Source organism: Entelurus aequoreus, linkage group LG24 (assembly GCF_033978785.1).
Source record: "Entelurus aequoreus isolate RoL-2023_Sb linkage group LG24, RoL_Eaeq_v1.1, whole genome shotgun sequence".
Lineage (NCBI taxonomy): Eukaryota > Metazoa > Chordata > Actinopteri > Syngnathiformes > Syngnathidae > Entelurus > Entelurus aequoreus.
In genome coordinates, this window is record NC_084754.1 from 993,178 (window position 1) to 1,014,953 (window position 21,776).

At 37.3% G+C, this 21,776-nt stretch overlaps 1 protein-coding gene across 2 annotated transcripts in view; it reads right to left on the minus strand.

The window, feature by feature from the left end:
• Positions 1–1,279: 1,279 nt before the first annotated feature.
• Positions 1,280–21,776, minus strand: part of pkmb (pyruvate kinase M1/2b) — a 27,199-nt gene continuing 6,702 nt past the window's right edge. For both annotated transcript variants that reach the window (XM_062035764.1, XM_062035765.1), the window contains exons 4-11: positions 17,910–18,041; positions 17,649–17,835; positions 17,309–17,579; positions 14,204–14,354; positions 13,981–14,133; positions 8,980–9,146; positions 4,559–4,740; positions 1,280–1,581 (exon numbers count right to left, since the gene is read on the minus strand). In XM_062035764.1, the coding sequence (XP_061891748.1) occupies positions 1,475–1,581; positions 4,559–4,740; positions 8,980–9,146; positions 13,981–14,133; positions 14,204–14,354; positions 17,309–17,579; positions 17,649–17,835; positions 17,910–18,041 (1,350 nt within the window). In that variant the 3' untranslated portion in view covers positions 1,280–1,474. The remainder of the gene's footprint in view (positions 1,582–4,558; positions 4,741–8,979; positions 9,147–13,980; positions 14,134–14,203; positions 14,355–17,308; positions 17,580–17,648; positions 17,836–17,909; positions 18,042–21,776) is intronic.

The following is a 21,776-nucleotide window of genomic DNA, read 5'->3' on the forward strand; positions in this document are numbered from 1 at the left end:
GTGATGGACGTTATGGGCACCCCTGCTGTAATCCATCCATCCATTGTCCCTCTCGGGGTGGCACTGGAGCCTATCCCAGCTGCACTCAGGCGGAAGGCGGGGTCCACCCCGGACAAGTCGCCCCCTCATCGCAGGGCCAACATGGATAGTGTGACTTTAAATGTTGGTTATTTTACTGTGGAAAACGCTGTGAAATCGTGGTCATTCTCTTACTGATGGACAAGTGACACGACCCTCCAAGCGACTAACGACTTTCTGTTGTCACCGTCAAGCAGGCGTCATGTCGCCGCATCGTGTCCATCAGTTAGCCGCCGCTTTGTGAATCTGGAAGCCGACTCGCGTCGCTCCGGGTCAGCGAGCAGCCTCTCTGCCGGTGGGCTGGATCAATCCCTCATTGCTATTCACACGGCCGTGTAGTGCAGCTGGAAAAGAAGGTTCCTTCCTCTTCTATCCTGTTTTCATTCTTCTTTTTGATGCCTTTTCAATCTTGATTTTTCCGCCTCCTGTGTGTCTTTGCTATGTTTCACCATTGATGTTAGCCATGGAATTCAATGCAATAAATAGTCTGCTCAGCGATGTTTGCCTCGGCTCTTAGTTTCTCTCCATGGGGGAAGAATGGCAGGTTGGGAACAGGTTCAGGGGGGGTGGCGGGGTTTGAATGTAAAAGTTAAAGAAATATGAATGCTGTCATATGATTCATTTTATTAATTAGATCATTAGCCATACACCTTTGAGTCCTATAACTTGGTATATGAAACATGCTAACTGCTATCATGCTAACATTTGCACACATGCTACATTTTAGCATTTTAATGTAAGCATGCTAATGTTTTAGGCTAGCTGTGTAGCTCATTTTGTACAGTTACACCTAAAACTCACAGATTCAGACATTCGGCACCATCTCCGCCGCTCCCAGTCTGTGGAATGCTCTCCCTGACCACCTGAGGGCACCTGTGGATGCTTTTAAAAAAGGCTTAAAAACCCTTCTTTTAAAAAAAAAAGCCTTTTTATAGATGTATGCATACTAGTTCTAGCTATTAGGCTGTTCCAGTTTTTTTTTTTAAATTATTTTTATCTTTTTTTTTTTTTTCAATACACTGTAGCACTTTGAGGTTGTTTGCTCTATGTAAAGTGCTTTTTACAAATAAAATATATTATTATTATTATTATCTAATAAGTACAGGTCCAGGGCACAGAGAGCAGGCCCATCAAAATTCTAGTTATTATTATAGTATTGTTATTCTTTTGTGTACCAGACCTACTGTAAGTTAAGTTGTTAATAAATACGGAGAGGAAGAAACATTTTAGGAGGTCTTTTTAATAGATAGGAGCAGACACAATTTGGGCAAGTTTGCATGGATGTAAAATCTTGGAAGTATTTTTAAGTAATTGGCCTTTACTTTGACATTTATGCTGGTTCGGAAGAGAAAACCTCAGGTTACAAGACAGGATTAATGTTGTCCCGTGAAGGAAGTCAAGGCACCAGAACCACTCTCATGGTGTTGGTGTAGCCAGCACCGGGGCGCCATCCGGTTACAACAATGGCCACGTCACCGGTCTTGAAGAACTTGTGGTGTTTGCCTGCAGAGGAACACAACATAACAACATGTGAGCAACTTCCACTATCACCCTTTCTAGGACATTCATTGAAATATATATATATATATATATATATATATATATATATATATATATATATATATATATATATATACATACATATACACACACACATATACACTTTTATACACACACACATATATATATATATATATATATATACTGTACATATATATGTGTATATATACACACATATATAAAATAGACACAAATATACACGTACATGTGTGTATATATATATATATGTGTATATATGTATGTATATATGTGTGTGTGTATATATATATATATTTATATATACACACACATATACATATATATATATATATAAAAAAAATCATCTAATCAGACCATATTTTCGATGTATTAGATAGAATTTTGGGGAAAAATTTCAATTTTTAGGAAAACATTTAATCTTATCAGACCATATTTTTGGTATATTAAATTGAATTATTAGGAAAAAATGTCATCTAATCAGATCATATTTTCGGTATATTAGGTGGAATTGATAAGAAAAAATTAAACTTTTTAGGAGAAATTCTATCAAATCAGACCATATTTTCAATATATTAGATGGAATTTTTTTCCCCCTAAAAATTCCATCTATCAGACCATATTTTTGATATTAGATGGAATTTTTAGGAAAAAAATTATATTTTTAGGAAAACATTCGTCTAATCAGACCATATTTTCAGTACATTAGATACAATTTTTAGGAAACATTTTTAATTTTTAGGAAAAATTCCGTCTAATCAGACCATGTTTTCGGTATATTAGATAGAATTTTTTGGAATAAATTCCATCTAATCAGACCATATTTTCGGTATATTAGATGGAATTTTTAGGAAAAAATTTTAATCTAATCAGACCATATTTTCGGTATATTAGATGGAATTTTTAGGAATTTTTTTTTAATTTTTAGGAAAAAATTCCATCTAATCAGACCATATTTTCAGTATATTAAATGGAATTTTTAGGAAAAAATGTCATCTAATCTGACAATATTTTCGGTATATTAGATGGAATTTTTAGGAAAAAAATAAAATTTTTAGGAAAAAATGTCATCTAATCAGACCATATTTTCAGTATATTAAACGGAATTTTTAGGAAAAAAATTAAATTTTTAGGAAGAAATTCCATCTAATCAGACCATATTTTCGGTATATTAGATAGAATTTTTGGGAAAAAATTTAAATTTTTAGGAAAAAATTCCATCTAATCAGATCATATTTTCGGTATATAAGGAGGAATTGATACGAATAAATTTACATTTTTAGGAAAAATTCTATCAAATCAGCCCATATTTTCAGTATATTAAATGGAATTTTTTTCACCTAAAAATTCCATCTAATCAGACCATATTTTCAGTATATTAAATGGAATTTTTTCCACCTAAAAATTCCATCTAATCAGACCATATTTTCAGTATATTAAATGGAATTTTTAGGAAAAAATGTCATCTAATCTGACAATATTTTCGGTATATTAAATGGAATTTTTAGGAAAAAAAAAAAAAAATTTAGTAAAAAATGTCATCTAATCAGACCATATTTTCGGTATATTAGATGGAATTTTTAGGAAAAAAATAAAATTTTTAGAAAGAAATTCCATCTAATCAGACCATATTTTCGGTATATTAGATAGAATTTTTGGGAAAAAATTTAAATTTTTAAGAAATAATTCCATCTAATCAGATCATATTTTCGGTATATTAGGAGGAATTGATACGAATAAATTTACATTTTTAGGAAAAATTCTATCAAATCAGCCCATATTTTCAGTATATTAAATGGAATTTTTTCCACCTAAAAATTCCATCTAATCAGACCATATTTTCAGTATATTAAATGGAATTTTTAGGAAAAAATGTCATCTAATCTGACAATATTTTCGGTATATTAGATGGAATTTTTAGGAAAAAAATAAAATTTTTAGGAAAAAATGTCATCTAATCACACCATATTTTCGGTATATTAGATGGAATTTTTAGGAAAAAAATAAAATTTTTAGAAAGAAATTCCATCTAATCAGACCATATTTTCGGTATATTAGATAGAATTTTTGGGAAAAAATTTAAATTTTTAAGAAATAATTCCATCTAATCAGATCATATTTTCGGTATATTAGGAGGAATTGATACGAATAAATTTACATTTTTAGGAAAAATTCTATCAAATCAGCCCATATTTTCAGTATATTAAAAGGAATTTTTTCCACCTAAAAATTCCATCTAATCCGACCATATTTTTGGTGTATTAGATGTAATTTGTTGGGAAAAAATTCAATTTTTAGAAAAAATTCCATCTAATCAGACCATATATTCGATATATTAGATAGAATTTTTGGGGAAAAATTCCATCTATTCAGACCATACCTTCGGTACATTAGATAGAATTTTTTGGAAAAAAATCCATTTAATCAGACCATATTTTGGGTATATTAGACAGATATTTAGGAAACAATTTCATCTAATCAGACCATATTTTCGGTATATCAGATGGAATTTTTGGGAAAAAATGTCATCTAATCAGACCATATATTGGGTATATTAGATGAAATGTTTTCCTAAAAATTCCATCTGATATACCGAAAATATGGTCTGATTAGATGAAATTGTTTCTTAAAAATTCCATCTACTATATAATATAATATGGTCTGATAACCAGACCATATTTTCGGTACATCCGATGGAATTTTTCGGAAAAAATGTCATCTAATATACCCAATATATGGTCTGATTACAAGAAAATTGGAAAAAGTATATGACATATTGAACCTTTTTGAGCAATATAGAATATTTCCAAAATTCCCCAGCCGAACGTCCTATGGTAAGTTTCCGCAACTCAAACTAAGATCATTGTTGTTATTGGACTGTGGGAGGAAGTGGGAGTAATAGGAGAAATGGCACAAGGGTCTTCTCTCAAGATCTTCCACTCACCGACTTCCAAGGCAAAGTTGACCCGCAGGTCCACATCCTCAGCCCAGACATCATTGGCAGGTTTGGTGTAGAGCACAGGGTAAATACCACGGTACAGGTGAGCCTGGCGGGCCGTCTGACCACAGCGGGTGACGGCAATGATGGGTGCACGTGGTCTGTACCTGGACAGCATGTGAGCAGACCTGCAAACAAACATAAGAAAACATTTAGCAACATGCTATCAATTCAATTAACTCACTTTGAAAGGCAAAGTTGAGGTCCAACAGTTGATTGGAATGTAAATATTAGGGCTGTCAGAAAAAAAACAATATGAATAGGAAGAGATTCATTAGGTCCCATTCCTGGGTGGATCTCGCATGAGCGAAGGAGAGGTGGGTAATCATTTTGCAATGCAGTCTGCTGAACATGATGGAAAGTGCCACTCAATTCCCCCCAAAAATGGATTAACTCGCTGGAATATAAAGACAATATAACATACATCCGCCCTGTGATGAGGTGGCGACTTGTCCAGGGTGTACCCTGCCTTCCGCCCGAATGCAGCTGAGATAGGCTCCAGCACCCCCGCGACCCCGCATGGGACAAGCGGTAGAAAATGGATGGATGGATGGATAACATACATCCATAAACGTGGATGCATATGCAAAAGTGCAATATATTCATCTGTACAGTAATCTATTTCTTCATATCTGCACCTTATTGCTCTTTTATCCTGCACTGCCACAAGCTGATGCAATGAAATGTTGCTCTTATCTGTACTGCAACGTTCTAATTTGAATGACAATAAAAAGGAAGTGTAAGTCACTTTCTCCTGAAAGCGCAGCTGCCTTTGTCACGTGTGTTTTTTGAGGATGAACTCCCTCATGAGGGCAATGAAGAGGGAGTTCAAATGCTCACATCAAATGTCAGGGGTTCACCTCCCAAAAGGTCAGAAGTGGCTCACTTCACTGGAGCCAAGAAGGCTTTGCTGGGGAGAATTAGTAGACTTGGTCATTGCAGCCAATCTGGGCCATTTGTGTTGCCAGGAAATAAAATGCTTGATAAAATATTATTTTTTATCAAGCAAACTGTGCTGCACATAACCCCTAACCCTAACCCTAACCCTAACCCTTAGCTCTAAACCTAACCAACTCTCCTAGTTTTAGCCCTAAATCCAAACCCTAACCCTACTTTTTCTTTGGTTTCTCTAGCCCTAAAACCTAACCCTGACCCCAACCCTAACCCCTGCACATTGATCCAATGTCATTGTCAATGAATTCCATTTAAAATGTTACTTCAAACTACTTGGATCCTGGAAATTTGGGAATCACAGGAAGTGGCAATACTACAGCAGGCATATTCAACTCAATTGTTTTGGGGTCACATTTCCAGGACTTCACCCTTCACCCTTCCGATGAACCAGCGTCCTCTACAGTAGACATTTGATTTTTGTCTGTTTATTTTGTCAGAGTTACAGAAGCGCGCTTCTGTTTTTAAGGACCTTCTGCCAAAATGTGAGCCTCACCAGTTTTTGAACTGAACTCGCGGGCCATCAAATGATGAATAGGAGAGGCCCAAAAATGGAACCTTGAGGAACACCACTGACAAATAAGTACTGATGCATCTGAAGTAAACAAGCTACAGCAGCACTTTAGTTACACAAATCACATTATGGCAAAAAAGTGTATTCTTCCAAAAAGGAGAGGACTTAAAAGGTGCCTTGAAGAACTCCTCAGTTATATAAATCACATGTTTGGCCCAAGTGTGAATTAGGTCCTGACGTCGAGCAACTCAAATACAACGTTGAAACAAACATGCTTTTTGACGACGTTTAACCAATGTTGGGTTCTGACATTGATTTGACCATTGAATTTTGGTCATTTTCCTAACCACTATTCTACAACACAAATACAACGTTGGAACAACATGCTTTTTGACGACGTTTAATCAATGTTGGGTTCTGACGTTAAATTGACCAAAATTCAATGGTCATTTCCCAACCAATATTTTACATCACAAATACAACATTGAAACAAACATGCTTTTTGACAACGTTTATTCAATGTTGCGTTCTGATGTTGATTTGACCATTGAATTTTGGTCATTTTCCTAACCAATATTCTACAACACAAATATACTGTTGAAACAACATGATTTTTGACAATGTTTAATCAATGTTTGGTTCAAACGTTGATTTGACCGTTTAATTTTGGTAATTTTCCTAACCACTATTCTACAACACAAATACAACGTTGAAACAACATGCTTTTTGACGACGTTTAATCAATGTCGGGTTCTGACGTTGATTTGACCGTTGAATTTTGGTAATTTCCTAACCACTATTCTACAACACAAATACAACGTTGAAACAACATGCTTTTTGACTACGTTTAATCAATGTTGGGTTCTGACGTTGATTTGACCGTTGAATTTTGGTAATTTTCCTAACCACTATTCTACAACACAAATACAACGTTGGAACAACATGCTTTTTGACGACGTTTAATCAATGTTGGGTTCTGACGTTAAATTGACCAAAATTCAATGGTCATTTCCCAACCACTATTTTACATCACAAATACAACATTGAAACAAACATGCTTTTTGACAACGTTTATTCAATGTTGCGTTCTGATGTTGATTTGACCATTGAATTTTGGTCATTTTCCTAACCAATATTCTACAACACAAATATACTGTTGGAACAACATGATTTTTGACAATGTTTAATCAATGTTTGGTTCAAACGTTGATTTGACCATTGAATTTTGGTCATTTCCCAACCAATATTCTACAAGACAAATACAAGGTTGAAACAACATGCTTTTTGATGACGTTTAATCAATGTCGGGTTCTGACGTTGATTTGACCATTGAATTTTGGTCATTTTTCTAACCATTATTCAACAACACAAATACAACGTTGAAACAACATGCTTTTTGACGACGTTTAATCAATGTTGGGTTCTGATGTTGATTTGACCATTGAATTTTGGTCATGTCCCTAACCACTATTCTATAACACAAATACAATGTTGGAACAACATGCTTTTTGATTACGTTTAATCATTTTTGTGTTCAAACATTGATTTGACCATTGAATTTTGGTAATTTTCCAACCAATATTTTACAACACAAATACAACGTTGAAACAACATGCTTTTTGACAACGTTGATTTAATATCAGGTTTTGATGTTGATTTTTGCTCATTTCCCAACCAACAACGTGGATCCAACGTTAGACATCAAAGTTGTCTCAATTTAAAAATACAACTATTTTGCAACGTTGTTCCAAAGTCAGTTTTAAAAAAGATGTATGATCAAGGTTGTATCAATGTTTTGTGCCTGCTGGGATGTTTGCTAGCAAGTTAAAATGACAACGCCAGGATCTGACAATGTGTTTCCACTGGTCCAAGTTCCTCTACATCAGTGTTTTTCAACCTTTTTTGAGCCAAGGCACATTTTTTGCGTAGAAAAAATGCGGAGGCACACCACCAGCAGAAATCAATAAAAAACGTAACTCAGTTGACAGTAAAAAGTCGTCGTCGCAATTGTTGGATATGACTTTAAAGCATAACCAAGCATGCATCACTATAGCTCTTGTCTCAAAGTAGGTGTACTGTCACCACCTGTCACATCACATCCTGACTTATTTGGAGTTTTTTGCTGTTTTCCTGGGTGTAATGTTTTAGTTCTTATCTTGCGCTCCTATTTTGGTGGCTTTTTGTCTTTTTTTGGTACTTTCCTGTAGCAGTTTCATGTCTTCCTTTGAGTGATATTTCCCGCATCTACTTTGTTTAAGCAATCAAGAATATTTCAGTTTTTTTTATCCTTCTTTGTGGGGACATTGTTGATTGTCATGTCATGTTCGGATGTACATTGTCTTTACTCCACAGTAAGTCTTTGCTGTCGTCCAGCATTCTGTTTTTGTTTACTTTGTAGCCAGTTCAGTTTTAGTTTTGTTCTGCGTAGCCTTCCCTCAGCTTAAATGCCTTTTCTTAGGGGCACTTACCTTTTGTTTATTTTTGGTTAAAGCATTAAACACCTTTTTTACCTGCACCCTGCCTCCTGCTGTTTTCGACATCGACAAAGCAATTAGCTACTGGCTGCCACCTACTGATATGGAAGAGTATTACACGGTTACTCTGCCGAGCTCTAGACCGCACCGACACTCAACAACAACACATCATTTGCGGACTATAATTACCGGTCTGCAAAAAGTATTTTTAACCCAAATAGGTGAAACTAGATAATCTCCCACGGCACACCAGACTGTGTTCCACGGCACACTAGTGCGGTGGAACAGTGGTTGAAAAACACTGCTCTACACGTCAGGAGAGCACTGCCGTGTTTTTAGGAATTTACTGCAAAAATGTTTGTCTCCCAGGCTTTGAAATGATTACCGTCCGGGGCCGGTTTGGTGTCACGAAGCAAAGAAATTCTAACCTGCCGCTCCTGGTCAGCACAATCAGCGCGCTGGCGCAGCACTTGAAGGACGCCTCCACTGCACCGATGGCGACGGACTCCGTGGGGTCGCGGGTCAGGTGCGAGATGCGGCGCAGCTCCTCAAAGGTCTGCCTGTGGAACATGGCGGCCTCGGCTTCACGGGCGATCTTAACAAAAAGAAGAAGAAGCTTTGAGGTCAAAGTGCTCTAACACAACGTTGTGGCGTGTATTTGTACTTTCAATGGACGAAACAAAGTTACGGTCTTCATACCTGGAAGCAGACTGGGACAAAAAAGCACAAGATGTCCCACAGCTGTGTTGATGTGCAGTGCAGATCCTCACACACATGCTTGCTGAACAACATGAGCACACACAGGAAGTACAAAGCAACTCACAACACATGTTAGTGGTGTTATCATACACACACACACACACACACACACACACACACACACATACACAGAGCACGTTAGTAAAGCAGCATCTTTATCTCAGAGGACTAAAACAGTATTTTTTTCACCTAAAAACAATCTGAAAGAAAGGTTGTTTTATTTTCATGGTCTAGATGAACCTCTAAAGGCTATATACTATATACAGCACACATACTGCTATACACACACCTAACCAGGCGTTTTTTTCTCTCAAGGAATTGTGAAATAAAATCATGTCTTCAGGAGATCAACACTGTACTGAAGCCCAGAACACTCTACGCATTTCCCCGGTTTTAGTTCAGAGATAAGGAAAGATTGGCCTGGGCCACTAGGATCCCTCTTTATGTTTGTGAACTTTATAGTCTATACATTTAGAGTGATGTGATAATCAAACACTCAAGAAGTCTAGAATGAAAGAGTATATGAGAGAATTGGTTTTCACTGAGAGCCACGTTGCAGTCCCACTTGTAGCAGGGACTATTTAGGAATATAAATGTAGAAGGGTTAGCCTCGTGATGTTACGTAATTACTCTTAATTACACTGTAAAAGAATATCTAGATTTTATGTTAAAAAAAACTGGCAGAATTTTATAGTAAAATGTATAGTGTTTTCCCACCATATATTACTGTAAATGGAAAAATGGTACCAGTTTTGGAGATAAAAAAGTGTCGTACTGTAAAATCTACAGTTATTGTTTTACAGTGTAGACTGCAAAGTTTTTTTTACAGTAAAAATCTGAAGACCGAACCGCCAGATTTTCTCATAAAGTCTGTTATTTTTACAGTGTACATTTTGATAGATCCCTGGGGGAAAATTCAGCACCACAGTTCGCTCACAACAAACAATAAACACTTGGGTATTTTTTTTACATGTGAATAATATCAATCAATGTTTATTTATATAGCCCTAAATCACAAAAGTCTCAAAGGGCTGCACAAGCCACAACGACATCCTCGGCACAGAGCCCACACAAGGGACGTCGATGTGAATGACTATGAGAAACCTTGGGGAGGATCACATATGTGGGTAACCCCCCCTCTAAGTACAGTCCCTAGTGGATCCAACATAACAGTGAGAGTCCAGTCCATAGTGGGGCCAGCAGGAGACCATCCCGAATATAAATACAATCTATTATACAGCATTATTCACATGTGAATAATATAAATCCAGTTAATTATACAGCATTATTCACATGTGAAAAATATAAATAGTCTATTATACAGCATTATTCACATGTGAACAATATAAAGTCTATTATACATCATTATTCACATGTTAATAATATAAATACAGTCTATTATACAGCATTATTCACATGTGAAAAATATAAATAGTCTATTATACAGCATTATTCACATGTGAACAATATAAATCCAGTTAATTATACAGCATTATTCACATGTGAAAAATATAAATAGTCTATTATACAGCATTATTCACATGTGAATAATATAAATCCAGTTAATTATACAGCATTATTCACATGTGAAAAATATAAATAGTCTATTATACAGCATTATTCACATGTGAACAATATAAAGTCTATTATACAGCATTATTCACATGTTAATAATATAAATACAGTCTATTATACAGCATTATTCACATGTGAATAATATAAATAGTCTATTATACATGGATTTCTTCGTTTGAAATCCCTAGTTGAGCAGATATGTAACAGTTTGTTTTTGTTTCAACAAAAAATGTTTGGAATGTATGATAGTTGCGGCATTATCGGATAATAGTAGAGTTTGAAAGATATACAATCGCGTGAAGTACATGTCAATGTTTTCTGTCAAAATGGAAAGAATGAATAAGCAAGAAAAGCCTTTAGTGACACATATTATTCCCAGGCTTTTATGGGCCTCATAAAAGTATATCTTTCTTCCTGTCACTCACACACACCAGAATGCTGCCAAATTAGATATAATTATAATCTAAGAAATATTTATTATTATTTATATATTTTATTTTATTTTATTTATTTATTTTTTTGTCATAAAGAAATACAATCATGTGTGCTTACGGACTGTATCCCTGCAGACTGTATTGATTTATATTGATATATAATGTATATATTGTGTTTTTTATGTTGATTTAATTTTTTTTTTTAAATCATCATTTTTTTATTTTATTTTATTTTTTAATTTCTTGTGCGGCCGCGGCCCGGTACCGGTCCGTGGACCGATTGGTACCACGGACCGGTGGTTTGGGGACCACTGACTTAGATGACCATAGTAACTAATTAGATGACCACAGTAACTGTAGAGGCAGGGCTGTGTTTCTCACTTGTCACCTTGGATAGTGGGTGTGGCTACGTGTGTGGGCGGAGTATGTGTGGGGCTGATTGCTGAATATATAACACCTGCACCTGTCTGCAAATTGTTTGGCTTGTATGGAGAGAGTGTGAAGCTGGGTGCCGTTATTTCTGTTGACCGCAAAGGGAACGCAAAAGGACCGCAAAGGGATTGCAAAAGGACCACAAACCATCTGCATGTAATGTATTGCATTTTTACTCCTAAGGACAATAAATCCACCTCAAAACAGCAGTAATGACTTCATGTTGCATCCTTGGACCCAGCGTGTCAGACAGAGCCCTGCTTTCCACTCTCAATGACTAATTACTTTCTCATAGTCACACAACAGTAACTAATTAGATGTAACCTAAAAATGTTCCAGTTCCATTCACACATTTAAAAAACACTTGTCTTGGAAACATAATACACTAGGCCTACTCAGTGGCCTAGTGGTTAGAGTGTCCGCCCTGAGATGGGTAGGTTGTGAGTTCAAACCCCGGCCGAGTCATACCAAAGACTATAAAAATGGGAGCCATTACCTCCCTGCTTGGCACTCAGCATTAAGGGTTGGAATTGGGGGTTAAATCACCAAAAATGATTCCCGGGCGTGGCACCGCTGCTGCCCACTGCTCCCCTCACCTCCCAGGGGGTGAACAAGGGGATGGGTCAAATACAGAGGACAAATTTCACCACACCTAGTGTGTGTGTGACAATCATTGGTACTTTAATGTAACTTTTAACATATATCACTCTTGAATAAACACAGTAGTTAATACTATGATCAATGTTAATTACAAACTAAATGTGGAATATAAATAATAATGGAAGCATAATTGTTTGTATATGGTATATAATTGGTACAAAGGTTGAACTAACACGTGTACAAGGATATTTCACATGTCTTTACTGTGTATATAATTGAACAGTGTTTATGTTGTGTACAATGTGTATTTATAATATGTTGTGCAAAGGAAATGTCATAATTTTTGGACGCTCATCTTGTACTTGACATTGTTTATAGAGTTAGGCGCAATAAGTGTTCAACTTCAGCCTAAACCCTTTCGCTCTGCAACATTTTCAATTTATAAATGTACAACTGTTTATGTGAAACTGTTTGTTTATTTTGTTGACTACTGACCGAAGAAATAATAAACTAAACTTGACTAGCATATCATGCAAAAGCGCAGATTCCATCCATTGAAATACTTTGTATAGTTCAAGACTTACGGCCATTTGAAGACATCACTACACTGCAAAAAGTGAAATCTAAGTGAGATGAAATATCTCAAATAAGGCTGATATTTGCTTATTTTCTATCTAATAAGATAATTCTTCTCACTGAGCAGATTTGATGTTAGAGTGTTTTACTTGTTTGAAGTGTTTTGGTCCTAAATGATGTCAGTAAGATATTACAGCTTGTTGCTGAGATTTCATGAGCTATATTGAGTAAAACATGCTTGAAACTAGAATATCAACTGATGCAAAGCTGCGTCATCAACACTCACAAGTAGAAAACTACTTTTTTAAAGTAATCATTTCTTACTACAAGCATGAAAAAAAAAATCATGACTGACACAATTGTCTCCTTTTAAAACAGATGACAGCCAAATGGACTTTGTGGTTTTATTTTCAATGAAACAATAGAAAATATGTACTCATGTAGTAGTAAAGTTGTTATTAGTGAGAATATACTTATGTTAAGGTATTTTTGGGTTCATTGAGGTTAGCTAATTTGACTTGTTTTGGAAAGTCTTGACAAGCCAAATGTTCTTGTTCTATTGGCAGATAATTTTGCTTAGTTCAAATAAAAGACCACTAATTTTTTCTTGTTTTTGAACACTGACTTTTTGCAGTGTACACATCATAATGACAGCTACAGTCAGTTTTGGGGTACTTTGGGACCTTTAGTTGGAAGATGGTTCTTTTTGTGGTACTTAGGTCTGTTTTTCCTTTCCTTTTTTTATAATATTTATTCATTCATTTGATAGGGAAATCATATTACAGGTACTGAGAAAACAGACACTTTTTCCCTTCCCCCCCCCCCAAAAAAAATAAGAATAAAAAATAAATAAATACATTTTAAAAAAAATTTTAAAAAAATACTGCGACACTGCTGGTTAAAAAGTGCCCCTAAAAGCCTCAGCCCCATTTAAAAAATGCCCCAACCTATCTGAGAAACTTTTCCTCAAGACTGAGCATTATTAACTTTCATTGCAAAGTGTTTATTTTGAAGATCTTTCTCCCAATATTCACACTTCCTGCGAGCCCTCACCTGATGCTGTGTGCGCACGGCCTCCAGGGGGTAGTCTCCCTTGGCCGTCTCCCCGCTCAGCATGATGCAGTCGTTGCCGTCCAGCACGGCGTTGGCGACGTCGCTGGCCTCCGCGCGTGTAGGACGAGGCTTCTTGGTCATGCTCTCCAGCATCTGAGGGCGGAGCACGCGTGAGCCGCTCACACGGACAAAGGAAGGAGAAGGGCGAGACTTCCCCACGCACCTGTGTGGCACAGACGATAGGCTTGCCGATCCTGTTGCACCTGCCAGTCATCATCTTCTGGGCGATGAAGACCTTCTCTGTTGGAATCTCAATGCCCAGATCTCCACGGGCGACCATGATGCCATCGCTGGCCTCTAGGATCTCATCGAATCTTTAACGGAAAAAAATCGATGACTTTCATAAATATCAATTTTCTAAAGAATTGGCTTAACCCTTGTGTAATGTTCATATTGTTGTTACTCAGCCAGCGTTTGTGGGTCGGATGGACCCGTTGCATTTTGTGGCTTTTAAATGCAACGGGTCCATCAGACCCACAAACGCTGGCTGAGTAACAACAATATGAACGTTGCACGGAAAATTTCTCCGCCAGTTTCTGCATCCCACAGGGATTCTTCTTTTGTGTTTCTGCACCTGCGCTTCCCACACAAGGTTGCAACATTGTTTGTCAACACTGTCTGCTCTCATTTTCTCGCACATTTGACCCTGTGATGTTCTGTGTATCTACACTCTGTCCTCCTCCTGTCTAGGCCTGCTGTGTGTGTGTGCGGTACACAGAACATCAATTTCCACACTTCTATTAAATATAAGCTGTCTGGGTCCAGTGGACCCGGACAGCTTATATTTAATAAAAGTGTGTAGGGGGGGGTGTATGGTGTGTGGTCATTAAATATGTATTCTGATATATGTTCTTCACAGAAAATGAGCCAAAGTCAGTGAGTCTCAGTTTGAAAAATTAATTAATTGTATCATTTTTCTTTTAATAAAAAATAAAAATGGGTCCCACAGACCCGAACACCACACAAGGGGGTCAGCAACCCGCGGCTCAAGAGCCACATGCGGCTCTTTAGCGGCGCCCTGGTGGCTCCATGGAGCTTTTTCAAAAATGTATGGAAATGGGATAAAATATGTTTTTTGTTGTAATATGGTTTCTGTAGGAGGACAAACACGACACAAACCTTCCTAATTGTTAGAAAGCCTACAGTTGAGTATGTTTGTGTTTATGCTTCACTGATGACAGTATTTGGTCCTACTAATTGGACTGTGACTCAACCGTTTGTTTACATGTACAACTTTCTCCGACACTGCCACAGAAAGATGTGTTTTATGCCACTCCTTTGTTTCATTTTGTCCACCAAAAGTTTTATGCTGTGCGTGAATGCACAAAGGTGAGCATTGTTGGTGTTATTGACTTGTTGGAGTACTAATCAGGCATATTTGGTCAGTGCATGACTGCAAGCTAATCGATGCTAACATGCTATTTAGGCTAGCTGTATGTACATACTGCATTGTTATGCCTCGTTTGTAGCTATATTTGAGTTCATTTAAATTCCTTTACTTAAGTCCTCTGTGTATTTCATTTATATTTGCATGTCTCATGACACATTATCTGTATGTAATATTGGCTGCATTTCTGATAGTTGTTTGTGTGCCATGTTGTTCCAGACCCCAGCAAACGTTACCCATCTTTTAAAGATTATAATAAATCCATCAGAAGAAGACAGCATGTCGTTTCCTTTAACTTGGACATACACATCTTTACCTTCTGCCATTCTTAGACAGTCATTTCCAGGAGTTATCTCACCCTCTGAGAAGGTTTACTAATGTTTTGTAATGTTGTAAAAATGTGTAGAATAAACATTACATTTCAACATTTCTGTCAAAGATTTGCGTCAGCCTGCGACACAGTCATTTTGATAGTAGGCTAATATAGCTAATATAGACACTTACATCATGTGTTGTCTTCATTATAACACTTACATAAGGCTTATAAAGTCATTTTGATAGTAGGTAAATATAGCTAATATGGACACTTGCATCATGTGTTGCCTTCATTATAACACTTACTGTATATAAGACTTCTAAAGTAGTTTTGATCGTAGGCTAATATAGTTAATATGGACCCTTACATCAAGTGTTGCCATCATTATAATACTTAAGTCTTTTAATTTTTTGCGGCTCCAGACCGATTACTCTTTTGTATTTGTGGTCCAATATGGCTCTTTCAACACTTTGGGTTGCCGACCCCTGCCTTAACTTGTATACATCCCAAGGGCCAAAAATGGGCATTACATGTGTTCCTAATGTGATTGTTTAGTTTGAAGGTTAGTGGTCTGAAATTTCACCAGGGACTTTTTTTGAAGGTTTTTTTTTTTGGGGGGGGGTTTCAAAATAAAACTGCATTACCTTTGCATTGTTAGAATAGGATATACATATAAAGTATACACACTTTCTCTTAACTCTTTCGGCCCCGTTGACTCCCATTATAGCTGCCATTTTTGAACAGACTGTAATCCTGGTTTATTACTATGCTTTTACCAAATTATTCTCATTATTGCCGATTCTGCTTGGCACTCAGCAACAAAGGGTTGGAGTTGGGGGTTAAATCACCAAAATGATTCCCGGGCGCGGCGCCGCTGCTGCCCACTGCTCCCCAAGGGGATGGGACAAATGCAGAGGACAAATTTCGCCACATCTAGTGTGTGTGTGACAATCATTGGTACTTTAATCTTGAATCTTTAATTACGAAACAAGAAAATATTGTTTGGATGTAATTGTGCCTTTTACCCACCAGAGGACGCCAGAAAACTGAGTTAAACTGCCATTAAAACTGCTGAAAGACAACCAGAGTCATTCCCAGTGTTTTCTAGGGAGCTGACAAAGATTCTTAACTTAACCCTAAATACAAACCTCCAAACAGAGGATGATATGAGAGGAGATAATGCTAATTAGGATGCATCAAGTTGCTCTCATGTTGTTTTGTTTCTGTCTAATGACTGTAAATTCTCTCTTACATGTTCGTAAGATGCTAGTTAGCTTGTTCGTATACTTATTACAAGCATTTTTGAGTCCCTTTGTCAATAGTTGATTGATATTCTTTTGCTTCTTACTAAGTTTTTTCCATGGACAATGTTTGTCATAAAACATCATGAGAGTATTAAAAAATGACCATGTGCATTATTTGGGAATGTCCGGCGGGCCAGATTGAAAAGCTTAACGGGCCGCATGTGGGCCCCCAAGCTTTAATTTGCCCAGGTCTGCTATAACTGTCAAAAAAGTCAGCCACGTGGACCACTACACCACAGAGGTGGGTCAACATCTCCATACCTGCGCACGCCCTCGTGGTTCTCCAGCTTGCTGATGATTTTGATGTCTTTCCCCTTCTCGCCCAGAGCCTTCCTGACAGCGTGGACATCAGCAGCCTTGCGGATGAAGGAGGCAAACACCATGTCCACGCCCTGCTCCACGCCAAACTGCAGGTCCTGAAGGTCCTTCGGAGACAGGGCGGGCAGGTCGACGGCAGCGCCGGGCAGGTTGACGCCTTTCTTGCTGCCCAACATGCCGCCGTTCTCAATCTCGCACACCAGGTGGTCGCTACCTTTAGTGGGCAGATTTAAGTACAGTAAAACCTAAACCATTATGCGGACAAGATGGTCTTCCTCCTTACCGATTTCTTTGACCTTCAGGGAAATCAGACCGTCATCAATGTAGATGTGACTTCCCTTCTGAACGACCTTGGTGATGTTTTTGTAGTCGAGCCACAGAGTCTTCTCATCGCACTTCTCCATGTAACTGTCATCCAGGGTCAGCTTGATGGTTTCACCTTTCTTCAGCTCCACCTCGGCAGTGCCGCTCTGTGGGACAAGAACAGGATCTTGGTCCTCTCAACAAAACCCAGCTGGCATCTTAGTGATTGTTTACAACTTACACCCTTGATGAGCCCGGTCCTAATCTCCGGTCCCTTGGTGTCCAAGGCGATGGCCACTGGCCTGTAGGCAACTGAGCCTGATACAAAGCTTTCTGTTGCCTCGCGGACGTTCTTGATGGTCTCTGCGTGGTACTGGAACATACAGTTAAGTAGAAGGTCTTATCAAATTTTAAAAAAACTTGACACAAAGAAAACTATCCAAATAATGTTGTAGGTCAAGTAGAACCTCTAAAGTCTGCAATCAATTTAGAATTCAACTTAAAATATCCACAAAAATGTCTTTTAAAGAAGGACTTTTCAACTGGAGGCTGACGGATCAAACAAGTGCCTGAGATCTTTAACTACAAAACCCAAAAGCAGTGAAGTTTTCACGTTGTGTAAATGGTAAATAAAAACAGAATACAAAGATTTGCAAATCCTTTTCAACTTATATTCAATTGAATAGACTGCAAAGACAAGATATTTAACTTTCAAACTGAGAAACTTCTTTTTTTTTTCCAATCATTAACTTATAATTTATTGGAAGCAACACATTGCAAAAAAGTTGTCACAGGGGCATTTTTACCACTGTGTTACATGGCCTTTCCTTTTAACAACACTCAGTAAAGGTTTGGGAACTGAGAAGACACATTTTTGAAGCTTTTCATGTGGAATCCTTTCCCATTCTTGCTTGATGTACAGCTTAAGTTGTTCAACAGTCCGGGGGTCTCCCTTCTGCTATTCTAGGCTTCACACATTTTCAATGGGAGACAGGTCTGGACTACAGGCAGGCCAGTCTAGTACCCGCACTCTTTTACTATGAAGCCACGCTGTTGTAACACGTGGCTTGGCATTGTCTTGTTGAAATAAGCAGGGGCGTCCATGATAACGTTGCTTGGATGGCAACATATGTTGCTCCAAAAGCTGTATGTACCTTTCAGCATTAATGGTGCCTTCACAGATGTGTAAGTTACCCATGTCTTGGGCACTAATACACCCCCATACCATCACAGATAGTGGCTTTTCAACTTTGCGCCTAGAAAAATCCAGATGGTTCCTTTCCTCTTTGTTCCGGAGGACACGATGTCCACAGTTTCCAAAAACAATTTGAAATGTGGACTCGTCAGACCACAGAACACTTTTCCACTTTGCATCGGTCCATCAGGGGCGGCATAGCTCGGTTGGTAGAGTGGCCGTGCCAGCAACTTCAGGGTTCCAGGTTCGATTCCCGCTTCCGCCATCCTAGTCACTGCCGTTGTGTCCTTGGGCAAGACACTTTACCCACCTGTTCCCAGTGCCACCCACACTGGTTTAAATGTAACTTAGATATTGGGTTTCACTATGTAAAGCGCTTTGAGTCACTAGAGAAAAGCGCTATATAAGTATAATTCACTTCACTTCATCTTAGATGAGCTCAGGCCCAGCGAAGCCGGCGGCGTTTCTGGGTGTTGTTGATAAATGGCTTTCGCTTTGCATAGTAAAGTTTTAACTTGCACTTACAGATGTAGCAACGAACTGACATTGGTTTTCTGAAGTGTTCCTGAGCCCATGTGGCGATATCTTTTACACACTGATGTTGCTTTTTGATGCAGTACTGCCTGAGGGATCAAAGGTCACAGGCATTGCCGCTTATGTGCAGTGATTTCTCCAGATTCTCTGAACCTTTTGATAATACAAACTGTAGATGTTGAAATCCCAAAATTCCTTGCAATAGCTGGTTGAGAAATGTTGTTCTTAAACTGTTCGACAATTTGCTCACTCATTTGTTGACAAAGTGGTGACCCTCGCCCCATCCTTGTTTGTGAATGACTGAGCTTTTCATGCAAGCTGCTTTTATACCCAATCATGGCACCCACCTGTTCCCAATTAGCCTGTTCACCTGTGAGATGTTCCAAATAAGTGTTTGATGAGCAGTCCTCAACTTTCTCAGTCTTTTTTGCCACTTGTGCCAGCTTTTTTTAAAACATGTTACAGGCATCAAATTCCAAATAAGCTAATATTTGCAAAAAAATCAAATGTTAAGTATCTTGTGTAGTAGAATTTCTGACCTTTTGACCTATATTTCTTGTCTTTTAAGAATGTCCGCTCATTTTCAATACTCTTGTATTTTGTGCCATTGAATGGACCAGTTGTGGGACAAAAGTGAATATTGAGTCGTGCCAACCTGTCTACAGAATTCGAGTTGTTATGGAACAGATAGGAAAAGCAAAACAAGACATTGACGCATTTGATAAGGAACGATGACGCACAACAGACATATAAATGAATGGCAGAAGACCGGAACTCGGGGGTGATTTTGGCTTGTGTGTGTCTTGTTGGCTCCGGAGTAACTTGTGGTTTGTCTGCACGACCAACTCAATTCAACCTGCACTTCTGATAATGGGTAAATAAATTTGTTGTACTAAACTACTTTTGTTGCCTGCTTAAGCTTCGGACAATCCACTACACTTGTCTTTGCAGTCTATTTAATTGAATATAAGTTGAAAAGGATTTGCAAATAATTGTGTTCTGTTTTTATTTACCATTTACACAACGTGACAACTTCACTGCTTTTGGGTTTTGTACTTTAATTCATAGTTAAAGGTGTGTAATTATTTCAAAATAAAAGGCCGCTGATTTATGGCACTTTTTTCACAAGCAGAGCAGAGGAGTAAACTCTGAATGACAACTGCAATACCAATTTTAGCAGACGACACAAAACAGCTGCTTGAGGTATTATAAGAATGACTCCTACAAGCTTTGTGCGTACAGTTGCTTGATCAGCAGATTTAACAACGTGTATATTAAGGTTGATGGCAACTGCTGTGTTACCGGGTGTGTTTATCCATGTAATTACTTGCAATAGAAAGGCTCATGGTACAAAAAGGAATATGGAGTGCAAAGATTAGATCCATGCCTTCATACATCAAAACTATTAATAGCTTCACTGGCAAGTGACCTCACATTTTGTCCTTGCCAAGACCAATCCAGGCACACTTAGTTTAAAGTTTATTTCACCCAAGCTACATGTACCAACAAGTTGCACAGGGTGACATCCAGTCCATGGGACTATTTGAAAATCAACCAGCATTCAGCCCGCATGGAAAATTTCACCCGGCATATTTATATACTAGAGGTCACAGTGGTATTAATACAACTAACCTTTCCTACTAAGAGCGTCTGATTGCCATCAGTTGCAATAATTTAACTTGTGGGGGTTAATTTGTGTCTTTAGTACGAGCCTTGTCACGTGATCTCACACTTGACACCTCATTGCCTGGTTCTGAGACAGGCTTGAACGCTTCAATCTTAATTTGCCAGAAGTAGCTAATTTTTCAGCACTGAATTTTTTTAACACTGAATTTTTATACACTGAATTTTTTTATACACTGAATTTTTATTCAATTAATTTTTATTCACTGAATTTTTATTCACTGAATTTTTATAACACTGAATTTTTATACACTGATTTTTATCAACTGAATTTCTTTAACACTGAATTTTTATACACTGATTTTTTATCAACTGAATTTCTTTAACTGAATTTTTATACACTGAATTTTTATACACTGAATTTTTTTATACACTGAATTTTTATTCAATTAATTTTTATTCAATTAATTTTTATTCACCGAATTTTTATTCACTGATTTTTTATCAACTGAATTTCTTTAACACTGAATTTTTATACACTGAATTTTTTTATACACTGAATTTTTATTCAATTAATTTTTATTCACTGAATTTTTATAACACTGAATTTTTATACACTGATTTTTTTATCAACTGAATTTCTTTAACACTGAATTTTTATTCACTGAATTTTTATTCACTGAATTGTTATAACCCTGAATTTTTATACACTGATTTTTTATCAACTGAATTTTTATAACACTGAATTTTTATACA